Source organism: Arvicanthis niloticus, chromosome 10 (assembly GCF_011762505.2).
Source record: "Arvicanthis niloticus isolate mArvNil1 chromosome 10, mArvNil1.pat.X, whole genome shotgun sequence".
Classification (NCBI taxonomy): Eukaryota; Metazoa; Chordata; class Mammalia; order Rodentia; family Muridae; genus Arvicanthis; species Arvicanthis niloticus.
The window spans coordinates 28033763-28050477 of NC_047667.1; the positions used below are offsets into that span (position 1 = coordinate 28033763).

The 16715-nt window shown below is 37.7% G+C and overlaps 1 protein-coding gene across 3 annotated transcripts in view; it reads left to right on the forward strand.

The window, feature by feature from the left end:
* Window positions 1-16715, forward strand: part of Dennd1b (DENN domain containing 1B) — a 191756-nt gene that overhangs the window by 95968 nt on the left and 79073 nt on the right. For all 3 annotated transcript variants that reach the window (XM_034513152.2, XM_034513153.2, XM_076941283.1), the window contains one exon: window positions 14330-14430. In XM_034513152.2, the coding sequence (XP_034369043.1) occupies window positions 14330-14430 (101 nt within the window). The remainder of the gene's footprint in view (window positions 1-14329; window positions 14431-16715) is intronic.

The window sequence follows — 16715 nt, forward strand, 5'->3', positions numbered from 1 at the left end:
TACTTCTCCTCATCTCCTCCCACACCTGATCCTGCCCTCTTTTTCTCTCCCCCTCCTCTCTCCCTCCCAAGTCCTTCCCTCCAACCTTCTATGATTTTGTTCCCCCTTCTAAGGAGGACTGAAGCATGCACACTTTGGTCTTCCTTTTTCTTGAGCTTCATATGGTCTGTGAATTGTATCTTGGTTATTCCGAGCTCTTTGCCTAATATCCACTTATCAGTGAGTACATACCATGTGTCTTCTTTTGGGACTGAGTTACCTCATTCAGGATGATATTTTCTAATTCTATCCATTTGCCTGCGAAGTTTCATTGTTTTCAATAGCTGAGTAGTACTCCATTGTGTAAATATACCACATTTTCTGTATCCATTCCTTTGTTGAGGGACATCTGAGTTATTTCCAGCTTTTGGCTATTACAAATTAGGCTGTTATGAACATAGTGGAGCATATGTCCTTATTATATGTTGGAGCATCTTTTGGATATATGGGTTTGCAACCCCATAGAAAAAACAACAATATCAACCAACCAGATTTTCCAGAGCTCCCAGGGACTAAATTACTAACCAAAGAGTACACATGGAGGGACCCATTGCTCCAGGGGTACATGTAGCAGAGGATTGCCTTATCTGGCATCAATGGGAGGAGAGGCCTTTGATCTTGTGGTGACTGGATGCCCCAGTGTAGAGGAATGCCAGGGTGGTGAGTTGGGAATGGGTGGGTAGGTCGGGGAGCTTTCTCATAGAAGCAGGGGAGAGGGAAGACAGGATTTGGGGTTATTGGAGGGGAAAAATGAAAAGGGGGGATAACATTTGAAATATAAATACATAAAATAAAAAATAATATATATAACAAAAAAAGAAATAAAATTCTCCTTTTAGAAAATTATAGCATTTTATACTACATAGAGTTTTAAGATTCTTCCAGGTTATGAAGTTAATGTTTAATTACAAGGGAGGATGTTTCCTTGGGCTGGAGAGCTGGCTCAGTGGTTGAGGTTAAGAGTAGCTTTCTTGCAGAGCTAGGATTTGGTCCCAGCACCACATGGTGGCTCATAGTAGTTTGTAACATCAGTTTCAGGGTATTTGGTGCCCTCTTGTGGCCTTTATGGGCCCAAGGCATACATATGGTACACACAGATATGCAGGCAAATTTATATACCTTAAAACTTAAAAAAAAAAAAAAAAAAAAAAAAGCAAAACAAAAACCTAGAAACCCAGGGCATTTTCAAAGAAGTTAAATCACCACCCCCAAACCTTAAAAGCTATTGGGGATCCAAAGTATGAAAGAAAACACGTCACCATTCTTTGTGTGGAGCCACCCCTGCCACCCTAGAGTCAGACACACGCAGACCTGAGATACCGAGGAAGTGATTCTGTTACAATCGTCATCTTTTAAGTTTGAAGTATGTTCATATTGAAAATAATTCTGTGTAAAGGAGATTCTATGCTGATATGAGGAGATAGCATCAGAACCAGTGAGTGGCCCCAGTTCCCGATTCCTCCAAGAGCTGCTGAGGGATCCAGACTCTCACTCTGCCGTTCGGGGTTGCCCACTCATGTGGGACTGCTCTTTATCCCCTTCCTGCTCCTCCTCATTCTCCACACAGAATAAATTCAAGGTGTTAAAGATATTTCTGATGGGAATTATTCTCATGTTGACAAAGATTGTTATAAGAGCTGTCTTATAGTTTTAGGAAGTAATTCGTGCATACAGTATTTTTGTGCCTGGCACTGTCCTAGCCACTTTAAATTCAGCAGCAAGACAACCAAGGCCAGTTTGTGTTCATATTATACTGGCATGAAATATATAAACAGCTGAACAAAAAACCATCTATTGTGTCATGTGGAATATGTACCAAATTATAAACTATGAGTATGTACAAGCTGGAGGTGAATGGTAGGTTTGTGTTTTGTACGAAGTGTGTGTATGGATGGAATATATCCTTAATGAGGTAGAATTCAAACAGATTGGGACAAAGCAGGGAGTGAGCTCTTTGGGTGAAATACAATGGCTGTTTAGGAAAACACATCCAGGGTTTTGAAAAATTCCAGTATCTTTCTTGGTTTTTAATATATAACCCTCTCTTAATGATGGGGTAACCTTTCTTTGACTTTGCTTCTTCACACGTGAAGTGAGAGGAACAGCCATCTTGATCTGCTTGATTGGCTGTTGAGAGTAAGGAGACACACCAATAGGAAATGATTAGAATTATGTCTGCATGGTGTACATGCTCAGTGTTTATTAATGCAACATTGTTAGTATTCCTGATTTATTATTTTAAAAAGCAGATGTTAATAAAGCTTGTTATTAAACAGAATTATTTCTAGTGTTCAAGGTGGGCCTGGTATCAGTTATTTATGGCAATCCATGTAAATGAGTGATGCCATCTCTAAGTTACAGTTCTTTTTTGGTTTAATTCTGGGACTGTAGGATGGAGTAATACCATCTTTAAGTTATAGTTCTCTTTTGGTTTAATTCTGGGACTGTAGGGTTGATAAAATAAACAATTCAAATGTGCTTTTATAATCTCTCCACCCTTCTTGTGTGTGGGAATGGGCTTTATACTACCTTGAACAATTTTCTTGTATATGCAGTCTGAATAAGGTCAAGGTCTTATAACATAAATTAGAGGAAAACTATTTATTTAAAAGGATAGTTTAATGAAATCACTAAAACACACAAAGAATAATAATTGCCTTGGTTCTAAGCTTTTTACACTTTTGTATTTTTATATACCTTAGATACTTTGTCATGCTCAACATTAATGTAGGAAACTGTGCTTTACAGCTCCTGGGGGCTTTGCACATCTGTAGTCAGCATTTGAGTTACTAGTAAGAATGAATATGCACTAAACTGCCTTAACATTCGTAATTTTATTGTTACTTTGTAAGATTGTTTTCCTTTGGCCATTACTCTTTCTCAATCATAATTTTCACAATTAAAGTAGGTACCAGCCTTGGAACTTGCTGGGGATTTTCACTTGCTGGCGTCTGGTGGTAGTGAATCAGCTAACTTGAAGATGACTTTATTCATATTATGTTTGTAGTAAGATAATTTATAGTTTTTCATAAAGGTATAAGCGTTATAATTAGTTTTAAGTTATATAAACCAGTTATCAATTCCTTTATGTTTCAGAACTTTTAGTGAGCCCTTTCCCACTCATAGAACTGTGGTATAGTGTTAGTATTATAGTATTTTCATGTGCTTAAATGTAATGAGTTAGGACAACATCCGTTTTGCTTGTATATATTGCTAAGGACACAGACTGTCTTCTGTAAGACCCAAACAAGCTTGTTGATTTTATGCATGCTGTAGGTAGGCAGACCTAATGTTTTAAGGCAGAGTGAATCCTAGAAGACTAGCACAACATCATCTTATGGTCTCATTCAAAGCAGAGGACTAAATCATGATCCTACACCGTTGTACCAGTTGACTTATTGCTGTTTTGTGACTGTAGATCGGGAGGACTGCTGTTTAAAGCCATGTCATGGGTTCTCAAATCAGTCAGGCGTGAAGCCTTGTCATATGCCTCTGTAATTGTACCTCACAGACTTCCTCTAACTAGTCAGCTGGGGCTGTGCATTTTGTCTCAAACACCCAGCTGGCCAGCATCTGACAGGAGCTCTTTCTCATCATCCTGTCAGTAATATGTTAACTAGGGTGTACATTTATGGTTTGTAGAAGCAGGTAAAAGCAGTGTATCTCTTTAAAGCAGATGTCTAAATGTTAGCACTATTTTGACCAACATATAATTGGTAAGTATCATCCTCTTAATGATGTATCCATACCATTTATAGATATTTGATTATACATGCATATTATTTCTGGAATATTTAGAGTGAGTGGTATGCTATGAGTGCTGGAATTGTGTTAATAAATTGTATGTTCTTCTTTGTTATTGCTTCCCCCAGGCATGCAAACATATGCTTTTCTCTCACCTTCTCATTAATTCTATCAAGGGCATATGTAGAAAGACATCTTGTGATCAGAAAATCAGCTATTAAATAGTAGTTTTTGTAGACTTTGACTAAGAAAGTCCAGAACATTTTAACATCATTATCTGCATTTGATATATTCATTTTTCTTCTCTTGGTAGAGACATATGTATCTTCATTTAACTGAAACTTCAAGCACAGTATCCTTTTCTGGAGATTAAGACTGAACAGTTGTTGAGAGAACAGAACGTACCTAGCTTTGCTTTCTGATTGAATTATTGAAGTGCTTTTGCCCTGTGTTTTTCAGACTGCATCAGAAAAGTATAGTGAAAACTTTATATCTGGAATTTTCTTAGAGGTCTTAACAGGAACATTTTTAAATTTTGCATTATCCTAAAATACCCATAATCTGAATAAGTTCCCGAAACTGTGGATAATGGCTCTGCTTACCAGTATGTTATTTGACATATGTATGCTGCCTTTCTGAACAGTGTATTTCCATCAGAACTTTGTGAATATGACTAAGTGTGGAAATGGCTGTGATGAGGTTCTTGTGAAACGCTTTGCAGGAAGGCATGTGTGCAGGGTGGTGCTGCTGCTGCTGCTGCTGCTGCTGCTGGTGGTGGTGGTGGTGGTGTTTGAGGAGGAGGAGGAGGAGGAGGAGGAGAGGAGGAGGAGACGAGGAGGAAGAGGAAGAGGAAGAGGAGGACAAGGAGGAGGAGGAAGAGGAGGAGGAGGAAGAGGATGAGGAAGATGAGGAGGAAGAGGAGGAGGAGGCCTTTTAAAGAACTACCATACCAGTACCTCTGTTTCCCCTCTCTCAGAGTTTCCTTGTTTCCCTGGGAAGTGTGCACCTTTTCCTGCCTTAGTTTAGCAGCCTTTGTCTTTTGAAAGTATATAGTTGGCCTTCACTTCATACAGCAGGAGGTTTTGTGTGACAGCCATGGAGTCCTGTTACATTCAGTTACCATACAGATTCTATCAGCTTTGCTTCTAAAATGCTGTTCACCACAGCATTGATCTTGGAGGATTTCTGTTAGCTCTGTCAGCTTTCATATATAATGATGACTTAACTTTGTGCTATTGATGATTATAATCTATCTATCTATCTATCTATCTATCTATTTCTCATCGTCTGTCTGTCTGTCTGTCTGTGCCATTCTTTGGTCAAAGTACTGCCAAAGATAACTTAGTCTCTGTATTTGTATGGTTTCTTCTTCTTTTTTCATTTTTATGTTGGTGTTTGGCAGCATTTCTCTTTTGAGGTACCATTCTGGTTATAAATGGTCAAGCAATTGACTATAGATGCTGCACTCAACATTTTCAAAGAGAACTCATCTGTTTTCATAATCACGTCTTATTATTTAGGGCTGATTTGGTAAATGGCCTCATCCACTCATACATCTTCCCCAACAGAGCTCTATATTCTGCTTCTGTACTTGTTTTTCTCTCATCCCTGTCTCTATTCTAGCTATCCACTGTTTTAGTTAAGGAAACTATCACTTCTCACAGACACTCCTTTTCTTTTTTTTTTTTTAAACACTCCTTTTCATAACATATATTGATTGCTAACATCTTAATTTTCAGAAGATGTTATCAATATCGTTTCTGTAACAGTGAGTAGTGTGAGTTAGTCATTTTTATGTGCAATAATTTAAAATGATTTAATTATCACTTACTATGTGATTAATGCTGTTGGTGCCTAAAGTGGGTAGTTAAAAAAGTGAACTTGTGAAACTCAGGCAAGCTTTCCATCCTCATAAAACTAGTGTGTGGTTAAACTAACCTGTCTGACTCTCAAAGAGTGCATTCTCACCCTGCATGCAGTTTTGCCCTTTTATCATGACTGTCTTATAAAACCAAATATATCTTTATGCTTTTTCCTAGTATATTATCATTCCCACTAATGAACTTCAGAGTTTCATTTTTTAAGCATCTGAGCAATATTCCATAGTGTAAATGTACATTTTCTTTCCATTCATCTCTTGATGAACATTTAGGCTGTTTACAGTTTTTCTAGCTACTGTGAATAGAGCAGCAATATATATGGTTGTCTCTGAAGTAGGACATAGTGTCCTTTGGGTATATTCCCAAGAGTGGAATAGCTGAATCTTGGGCCAAATGTATTCCCAGCTTCCTGAGGAACAGTGCAGTGGACCTTTTGTTAGATGTTGTCACTCTCATGAGACTGTCTCTTCTGACAGTAATCATGCACAGCAGGCTTTGACAAAAGGACATTTCAGTGAATGCATGTAATTATACCTTGCCCAGGTATGTTCTCAGTATTCCGTCTGCAAGATTCTGAAGACTTTAAAATGTTCTGCTTGCCTATTCCTATCCTTCTCACTTCTGAACATGTCCTACATTCACTATGAGGCTGATGTTAAAATATTAGTGAGATCCTTGAGCTTTTTAATTAAGTTACAGTTTCTTAACTTAAAATTATGTTTTATACATGAGTGGCTCATGTAGACTTTTTTTTTTAAAGATTTATTTATTTATTTTATGTGTGCAACTATTTTATGTGTGCAACTACATTGTCGCTGTCTTCAGACACACCAGAAGAGGGCGTCAGATCCCATTACAGATGGTTGTGAGCCACCTTGAGTTGCTGGGAATTGAACTCAGGACCTCTGGAAGAGCAGTCAGTGCTGTTAACCGCTGAGCCATCTCTCTAGCCCCTAAACTTTGTTTTTTTTTGAACAATGGGCTTTGTGTATGTGTTTTCTGTTACAGGACTTTAATTTTTAAAGAAGCTGATCTAAATATTAATGACTACAGGAATAAGTGTCAATACATCTTGAACTCTTTTTAGTTCTGTTAATTTATATTCCAATATTGATTCTTGTTCAGTATATGAGCTGACGTGGCTTAGGATTGTTTTGGCCTTCTAATAATATGAGGTAAATGTAGGGCTCTCAATAAAAACAGTTTTGTATTTACTATTTGTTTTCATCTGCTCCATAAATGAAATTGCTGTGTTGGTTCCTGTAACTGGTCCTGAGGCTGTGATTGATACATATGGCTTCATATTGTCCATCCCATCTTCATTTTCATACTCCTCCAGAACCTCACAAGGCTGAGATTTTTCTTAGTAGAATGACACAATCTTTTGCTCTTTAAGGATCTCCATGTTAGTCATGGGGATTGTTGTTGTCTTGTTATTGAAAATTTCCATTTATTTGCATGATGAGACAAATACCAAGAATTACCACAGAGACACCCCCGACTCTAGTCCTCTTTGCTCCCGTTTTATTTTTGTCTGTTGAAGCCAGTTACTGCAGCTGGTGGCCAGTACTTCTTTAGCAAGTAGATTTCATGGCATTTGGGTTTTTATAAGGCTGAGAGTAATCTTATCTGCCAACACAGAAACAGTTCCCTATTCTCTTAGTTAGCTTCAGCCGCCAATTTTTAACTGATGGAGTCTCAATTGGGAATTGCCTTTATCAGATAGGTTTGTTGGCATGTTAATGTAGGACAGCTCAGTCTCCCATGGACAATACCGTCCCTATGTGGGGGTCCTGGGCTGTATAAGAAAGCTAGCTGAGCAAGCCAGTAAGTGGTGTTCTTCCATGGTCTCTGCATCACTTTCTGATCTGCCTTGAAGGCTGAGACTCACGTTGCAGTCATTGCTGTAGCTCCAGTTCCACTTCAGTAATGTTCATGTTTTCTGGGTTGTGTTATAGATGACAAGTGTTATGTCAGCTTCCTGATAGACAGAAAAACATCTAAAGGTTGAAAATGAGAAAAATTTAGTCATTTGACTATGTATGAGAAGCTACTGCAGTGACCACAATGATACGATTAGAACTTTCCAAATATTTAGGTGTGATGTAAAGAGGTAGAAAGTATTTTTAGGAATCAGGCATCACAGTTTGCCCCGTGTAGTCTGAATGTGATCCCCTCAGTTTTATACATAGACCTTGTCAGTGGGACAGTATTACTTTTAGAAACTGGTAAAATTATGAGATGAGAACTGTGGTGGTTTGAATAGGTTTGGCCCTCATACACTCATCTGTTTGAATGGCCCATTGGGAATGGTACTGGTAAGAGGTGGGGCCTTCTTGGAGTAGGTGTGGCCTTGTTGGAGGAAGTATGTCTCTGTTGGGCTTGGAGGTCTCCTAAGCTCAAGCTCCACCCAGTGTGGAATAGTATCTTCCTGCTGCCTCTGGATCAAGATGTAGAACTCTCAGCTACTTCTCCAGCACAATATCTGCCCTCATGGCACCATGTGCTACCATGGTGATAATGGACTAAACCTCTGAAACTATAAGCCAACCCCAGTTAAGTGTTTCCTTTGTGAGAGTTACATGGACATATGCAGCAGAGGGCTTGTCTATGTAGAAGAGGATGCACCTAATCTTGCAGAGACTTGGTGCACCAGAGTCGGGGAATGCCCGGGGGGCACCCTCTTAGAGGTGAAGGGGAGAGGAAATGGGGGGAGGAACCCTGGAAGAGTGGACCAGGATGGGAGCAGCATTTGGGATGTAAATATATAATTGTTGTTTTTAAAGTTAATTGAAATGAAAAAAAAATAAAGAAAAAGAGTTGCCATGGCCATGGTATCTCTTCAGCAATAGAAAGCCTAACTAAGACAAGAATACTCATGAATAGAATTAGTGCTCCTCTAAGAGGTGAGTCCTCTCATGCCTGCACTCTTCCCTTATGTACGGTTACAGCAAAGGTGCCACATGTGGAGCGGGAACATGGCTCCCACGACATTCTACCAGCTCCTGGATCTGGAACGATTCTACCAGCTCCTGAATCTTGAGGTCTGTCTCCAGACCTCTGATAATGGCTTATGTTTATAAATTGTCTATTCTAAAATATTTTCTTAGAGTAGTCCTGATGGAGTACGATGCCATCCTAGGGGAGTAGAGAAGAGAATGAAATGTAAAATAGTATTTTAATTGAATGAAGATTTTAGAAAAGGAAACAAAGCTATCAAACTGTCCTCTGGAGTGGCCATTCCATCTGCATTCATGCCAGAAATGACTGAAACCTGCTTCCACAGAACACTTTTTCCAGTGTTGTCAGTGCTGTGGGCTTTGGCCATCAGTGGAGATAGCAGTGTTTTGAGTGAGTCTGCCTGTTTGCTTCTTTCCCTTGTGGTGTGTGACAGCATACTCATATCGCATTTGTGTGTACTATTTGACAAAGTGTGTTAAGGTCTCAAGACTACGTTTATTATGTTTCCTTATTGCTGAGGTCTAGAGCGCTCTTTATATATACACGACAAAAGTCCCCTTTCAGGTGTGTCAGCCACTGCTGTTTACTACTGATCAGTCCCTTCTCCCTCCCTCCCTCCCTCCCTCCCTCCCTCCCTCCCTCCCTCCCTCCCTCCCTCCCTTTTTTCCTCTCTCCCTCCTTCCCTCCCCTCTCTTCCCTCTTTCCTTCTGTTACATTTTTTTTTTTATTTACAAAGTAAATCTGTAGGGTTTTTGTTTGTATTTTTTTATGGTGGTAAGAATTGATTCAAAGGCCTTGCACATGTGAGTAAAATCCTCAACCCCTAGAACATACATTTGCTTTTAATTTTAGCTTCTTAGGTCTCTCTGACATGTATCATGCTTTTGGTGTCTTGTCTAAAAGTCAAGCTCCAGGGCATATAGATTTTTCTTCTATGCTACCTTTTTGATATTTATAACTTTGCATTTTGCCGTGAGGCCTGTGATCTATTTGAGTCAAATTTTGTGAAAGGCGTAATGCTTGGCTCAATTTTTATGTCTAGTTGCTCCAATACTATCTGTTGAAAATACTGCCATTACTCAATTCGAGTATCTTCAGTTCATTGTCAAAGATTTATGGGCGTCTATTCTGAACCACTTCTTCTGTTCAGTAGATCTGTCTGGGCTTTCACTAGTATTAACCTGTTTTCATCTCTGAGGCATTACACTTGCATTTGAAAACCAGATAGTATGTGGCCTCCAACCTTGTTTTTATCTTTTAAGAATGTACTTGCTATTCTGGGTTTTGCCTTTTATATAAGTATTAGTCAACTTATAGATGTACAGAGAACAATGCTCTGGGGCTTTGATTGCATTGACTCTAGATCAGTTTTGGGAAAGCTCATATCTTGAAGATACTATCTTTCTATTCATGGGCATGGGCTAACTCTCCAATTAATTTAGTTATTCTTTTTCTTTCATAATTGATTTGCAGCTTTCCCCCTATAGTTTTTTGTATACTTTATAGGTTCACACTTAATTATTTAATAAATATCTTATGGTAGTATAATGTGGGTACGAATCATTGGAAACCTATTCATATTCTTAGAGTGTAGAACACCAGGAGAAGACTATAGCATAAGTCCTGTGTTCATGTAGACTCTCTAAGTGTAAATGGTGCCATTCTGTTGGGAAATATTGATAATGGCAAAGGTTATACATATGTGAAGATATGGGAAGACTGTATGGTTTGTGCATTTCACTGGGAACCTGCCTTGTCATATGTAAAATAACTATTTCCCTAAACACTTCTTTTTAATATTCACTTGATTCAAAAAAATAAATAACTGATGGCTTAAAGAAACTACTAACTAGTAGGAAAGCAGTATAGACTCTTATCTCTGTCAGTAGGCAGACAAATAATTTTGTGTAATATTAATTTACAGAAAGACCATTGAGCTGTTTTTTTTTTTCTTTAAATATAGAGATTTATTAATTGTAAAGCACACAGATGATGCTTCTTCCTTGGCTTGTTACACTGATCTCATTTCACTCTCACACAAATGTCCTGCATATATAGTTTTCTTAGCACTCCTTTGTCTTTTTAAAAAACATTTTAGTGTTGTATTTACATGATTCCCACTCTTTTAAACTGTGGAAGAGTGAAATGTAGAGTCTTTGCTCTACCCTGCAGCTGACCCACTTTCCGCCAGCTCTCATGTCCTCCCGACTTCCTGCATGCTCTATCTAGTCCCTATTGCTCTGTGGAGAGACTACGTATGTTCCATGGCAAGGATTTTGACTGCCATGCGTATTTGCAGAGAATGTTTTCTCCAGGTCTACAAGACTCTGTTTTCTTTCTTCATTTGGGCCCATTCAATCATATCAGAGTTATCTCACAATCCTCTTTCTACATAAGCTTCTCTGTTATTCTTCACTTAATCTGCCTTAGACTTCTTCATAGCATTTCTGACTGACAGGTTGATGATCCTTTGTCTGAAATACGCGATACCAGAATGTTTTAACATTTGAAATATTTGAAGATACATAATGAAATATTTGAGTATGCTGTCTGAATCCCAACAGAACTTATTCAACTTTCATATGTCTTTTGGACATGAAACCTGAAGGTACTTTTAAACAGTATTTTTAGTACACATGCATTTTGACTGGAATCTGCTACATGAGGTCAGGTGTACAGTTTTCCACTTAGTGTCATGTTGACATTTAAAAAAAAATAAAAGAATTTGGAGTCTTTTGAGTTTTGGAAATTGTAGATGAGGATACTTGACTTGAGAGTCTGATCGTTTTACGATGAGCCTTCCCCAGGACATGCAAGCTTCATGAAGACTGGCATGTCTGCTTCATGAGGAGCAGGTCTCTGTGTGTTTAGTGTTGTATCATGGTCTTGTGAAATAACATATAGAAGGTAATATTTCTTTTTGTCGGTGTAAGCAAAGAAAAGTTATGATTTTTCTGATTTCATAACTACTGGCAGGCTTTAAAACATTTAGACTTAATTTTTGGATATATGTTGTTGGTAGACTATATATACGATGTGCCATCTGTTTCAGATAAGAGTCTTTCACTAAGAATATGAAATACTATAATTCATGTCATCTAAGAGTTTTTGCCCTGTGACAGACAGTGCTTATTCCCCATCTCCTGTAAACTTTTTATGTTAGCGATCAGGCACTTGGGGCCGCTGATGTGAGCAGGTATCACAGGCCGTGCAGCTTGTGAGTCTCCAAGCTCTATGTTTGGGAAACTGAGTGCTAGATCTCATTCAACCTACATGTGTGTGTTTAGTTTCTTAGTGTCGTTTATTTTCTTATAATTGTGATTTTATTTACTTGTAATTTTGCTGTCTTTTCTTCAACTTCATGCTATAATAATTGCTCACTTTTTAAAATTTTACAGCTCTTGTGTACTGTTGGTTGAATAGTGCATATTGGATCTTCTTTGGTCTCCTGTTTATATAAGTATGTGCTTGAGAACAATTTTTAATTGATATTGCTATCATTGGGAAAGTATAATTCCTTATTGACCTACATAAGTCTGAAGCTTATGTATAGTGGATAAATAAGCCCCATAGTATGTATATTTATTCAGGTGATGCAGTGAGTTTTCTTAAGGCAGACACGAGCTAAAAAGAGATTGTCCTATACTCTTACCTTTTCCTCTTTCCTGTTCCTTTGTCTGGAAAGTTTCCAAAGGCTGTATGACAGTTCTCCTCAGGTTGGCTCGATTAGCAAGGGTATCATTTGCCAAGTGCTGGACAGTGCAAGGATTTGTGATGCAGCACTTCTGATTTTAGAAGCCATCTTTAGGAAACCAGGCCCTCCTACCACATAATACCATTGCTTGTTGATGAACACTGCATAACATGTTTAGGGAGCACCAGTTTATGGGTAGGGTAGCTGCAAGGTGTTGGGTGGTGGTTCGACCATATGCACTCAGTAAAGTCTTGCCATCATGGCTGCACCTCCTCTTTACATAAGCATTTCCTCTTGCTTCATGTTTCTTTTCTTAATAAGAAAGGGAAACTTTCATTTTAAAATTTAAATGAGATGTTGCAAAGTAATTTGTTTCCACATGAACAAAGTACATAACTATGCTTTTCAAAGGAACGTAAAGTCTCTTAACTTAGACAGTTTACAGCCAGCATCTGAAAGCTCTTAGAGAATTTGACAAAGTGTAGTTGAGCCTCCTTTTCAGTCTTTAATCTGGTTTCTAGTCCACTCAGACCCTTGGTCCATCCTTGGTAAGTGGAAGTATTTGAATGCCTCCTAGTGGCTTAGTGTGTGCTGTAATTGAGGAATCAAAAATATTATTTATTGAAAGAATGCTGTGAGAAACTAACAAAGCATGTGTGCAAGGCACGTGAGTGCTTCTGGTTTGGTATCAGAGTCTGAGTCAGACTGCATTATTTGTCACGTAACATTGATTAAAAGTCCTACTGGAAAATACATAATATACATGAAAAGGTGATTGAAAATTGTAACATTTTTATTTTAGATCACAATGTCATGATTGATTTTTATAGAATAAAGCTATTTTATATTTACATGTAGAATGGTGGTGCTGTTAATGAGATTTTGATTGCTTTGTGTACATGTACTGTTTTAAATGTTATTGTGTATATTGCGACTTCTGTTAAAGAGATGGAGCTATTTTCTTATGGAAAGTATATGGTTCACTTTCATATAGTTTTAAACAATTCTTACTTTTAAGTTAACTAAAAAGACGTCTTTGGCAGCCTTGAAATGGACACTGTAGTGAACACTAACACAATGACAAAGAGCATTGGTTTAATTGCTTCTTTAATCACCAAGAATATACTTTATAACTTTAATCATTTTAAAATTAAAAGCCACACAGAAATGTGAGTGAGGATTAGTTAGGGAGAAAAAAATGGTATCCCTTTGTTAAGCATTAAAATTCTTTTAATTAACTGCTTGCCAAAACACAACAATTAAAATGGCAATTACCTCTAAAGTAGCAACAGTGTAATTGCAGCTGCTGTGAGATAAAGCTAGGAAACAAAATGTTAATCTGGAATGAGCAGTTTAAATATGAAATTATGATATACTTGGCTTCCTGTAGTACAGCTGTCAAGCTTGGGCAGCTTGCTGGTCAATAGTGACATTCTGTGTGTCAGTGAACAGAGTCTCTTGATACCATAACCCACAGTTCACACATTACTGAAGCTCCAACTGTCGAACACTCAAGTCCCCTGGTATTAGTGCAGCTTCCAGACTCTCCTGACTGGCTCATGTTTCATTCTTTGGCAATTTGCCCTAATGATATCCCTCAGGAGCTTTCAGCCTCTCTTCTTCCCATATTTAATCGTGTTGTATTAATCTGAGTGATGCGCAAACTGCGCTGCACAAATTGTCATTTCCGACAATATTTTCTAAGAGACTCACTGATTTTTTTCAGTTCAAATTTTATTTATGGTCCAAAATTTGACCCTAACTGTGTTTTCAAGTTGAATATAGCAATCTGCATATGATTCCCAAGAAACTTCTTTTGCTGTTTGTGTGTTTTTCAGAGGGACTTTTGAGACACAGACTTTTACATTAGAGTTGGTTGGTAGAAACAGTGTGAGCTATGTCACTGTGTAAACTGTCCTATGATGATCACTCAGCTTTGATACCTTGAACATGCCTTTTTGTTTAGAGGGTCAGCAGCGTCTCATTACTGTTACCCTTCTGTGAATTTTAGTTAACTGCCTGTCTCCATGGATCAGCTGCTCTGCTTTACCCGATGTACTGGCAACACATATATATCCCTGTGCTTCCTCCACACCTGCTGGACTACTGCTGGTAAGCTGGCCTTTGCCAGATTTCACCACTGGAAAAAGACCTTTATATTATGGTCAGTCTAGATTAAAGAAACCATGGAAACTTGACTTTCAGATTAATTGTAAGTATTAAAGAATACTTTAGTATGTATCAGAGCATTTTTCCCCAAAGGTAAGAATTCAGATTTGACAAGCATAGTTCTTTAAATTTTGCAAATTTCTTCAATAGTTATTTAGAAAAAAAAAATGATGTGTAGGTAAGAAATGTAATTTTATTTTGTGGCTCAAGTATTATACAAGGGTTGTAAATCTACCCATAATCCCATTTGCTCTATCCGGGTAAGCTTTCCTACCTTTACCAGTGACAACCTTTCCTTCACATCTTTTTTTTTTTTTTTTTTGTAGCACCCTAAAAACAGAGTATTGTCAAAGTGGTTGCTTCTAAGAAAGGAATTTTTCAGAGTCTTGGATAAGGCAAAGTTTCAGCCTAAAGCAACCATGAAAACAGTGTGGAAAGTGTGAAAGTAACTGTGAGAACCGGCTGGCTTTAGAAACAGCTCCAGTGAGCTCAGTAATCTGTTGGGCCAATAGAAACTAGAACAATGGCCAATGGCCTCCTTGTTCTCTCAGACTGGAATACAGCAAGGCTTATCTATCGTAAGGGTAGACTGTGGAGTAGACTGCGGAGCAGAAGCTCCTTTGATTGTATTTGGTGAAGCAACAGAAGAACTAGACTCCAGTGCAATAAGTTTGGCATTGGAGGGTAAAGAATTGTTTTCATCTTATAATCACCTGCAGGCATAGCTTAATTTTAAATAAATTTGTTGAGATTTCTTTCTCCAAATCATGCATTTGTAATATGCATGTTTCTCACACACACACACACACACACACACACACACACACAGCAGGGGAGAGAAAAAACTGGAGGAGATGGAGAGAAAGCATTTAGCATTGATGGTTTCCTTATATCTAGAAGCCAGGAGTAGTGAAAATCAAAGTTCTTTGGAATTAATCTATTTATTTAAAATTTTCATGAGAGATATTATTTAAAGTTATTTAAAGATTGTGATTATTTAAATATACCGTCTTTATACAAAAGAGTGGTAGGTGTTCTATTAAGTTTCTGTGACTAGCCGCCTTCAGAACAATGCATGCACTTGTCTGGATTGATTGCACTGCTGTACTGTGTATTTCCATAGTGCAGTAATAGTATTGCTCACGCTGTGAACTAGGTAGGCAGTGACTCACTACTCCTGTTCTTTCCTTGGGGAACTTGAAAGGAAAAATAGTTTTGGAGACTACAGGATGTAATTTAATTATATTGTAAAGTGCAACACACACATAGCTTAAGTAGAAAGCCAGATCAATGAGTAAGCTTTTCTGTTATTCACTTTAAGAGTTTTCCTTTGACCAACACACTTAAAATCTCTTTTCTCCTTAAAGGCAGAGAATGTAGTTTGTTCATTTTGACATAGACAATAGATTTTTATATATTACACTATTACACTATAGAACTAAACTTTTAAATGTCTCTTTCCTAAAAGTTTTATACAATTAAAGTCATTTTTAGAACTAATGATAGAATTTCATTTTTACAATATTAGTTGCATCATAATGTTTTTTTGGCAAAATGTTCTCCTGGCTGCATGTGACAGCACACCTTCAAGGTCAGTTCACTGTGATGTTAGATACTTACAGTGTTCTAAAACTTAGTGAAAAGTGTTCAACAATGCATAAATCCATTCCAGAACTATTTTCTTGATTCTGACCCTGCTGCTTCTACTATAAGTAAAGCAGCTCCTCTTTTTTCTCTCTTGTTACTTGCTTGTTTGCTTCTAATGCTAGAAATTGTCCTGAGGTCAAGTCCAGGCAGCCTCCATGCCAGGTACTCCTAGTTAGGAGTAGAGAGTAGTATCCAAACAAGCAAGTTCTTGAAACTTTCGGAGCCCTAAAGTCATAGGATAGTCTCAGCTTTGCTCTCTCCATCTATGTCATTTTCTTACATTATCAGAAAATACAAAATTTTGTAATTTCCTAGGAAAATGATTTCTATTTATATCCTTGATATTAGGATCATATTGATACATGCTTAAGGAAGAAAAAATATAAATGGGTATATATAAATATATATATGTAACTTGAGCAAATAACTCACACCAAGTTCCAAATGGGGCCACATTTTCTGAGGAGTACCTGTATCTTGGTTAACTTTTCAGAATGATTGAGATATTGCAAATCTTGAAATAGTTGTGGATCCATAAAACATATCTATGTTTGCACCTGGTGCTGGAGGGCCATAATGCC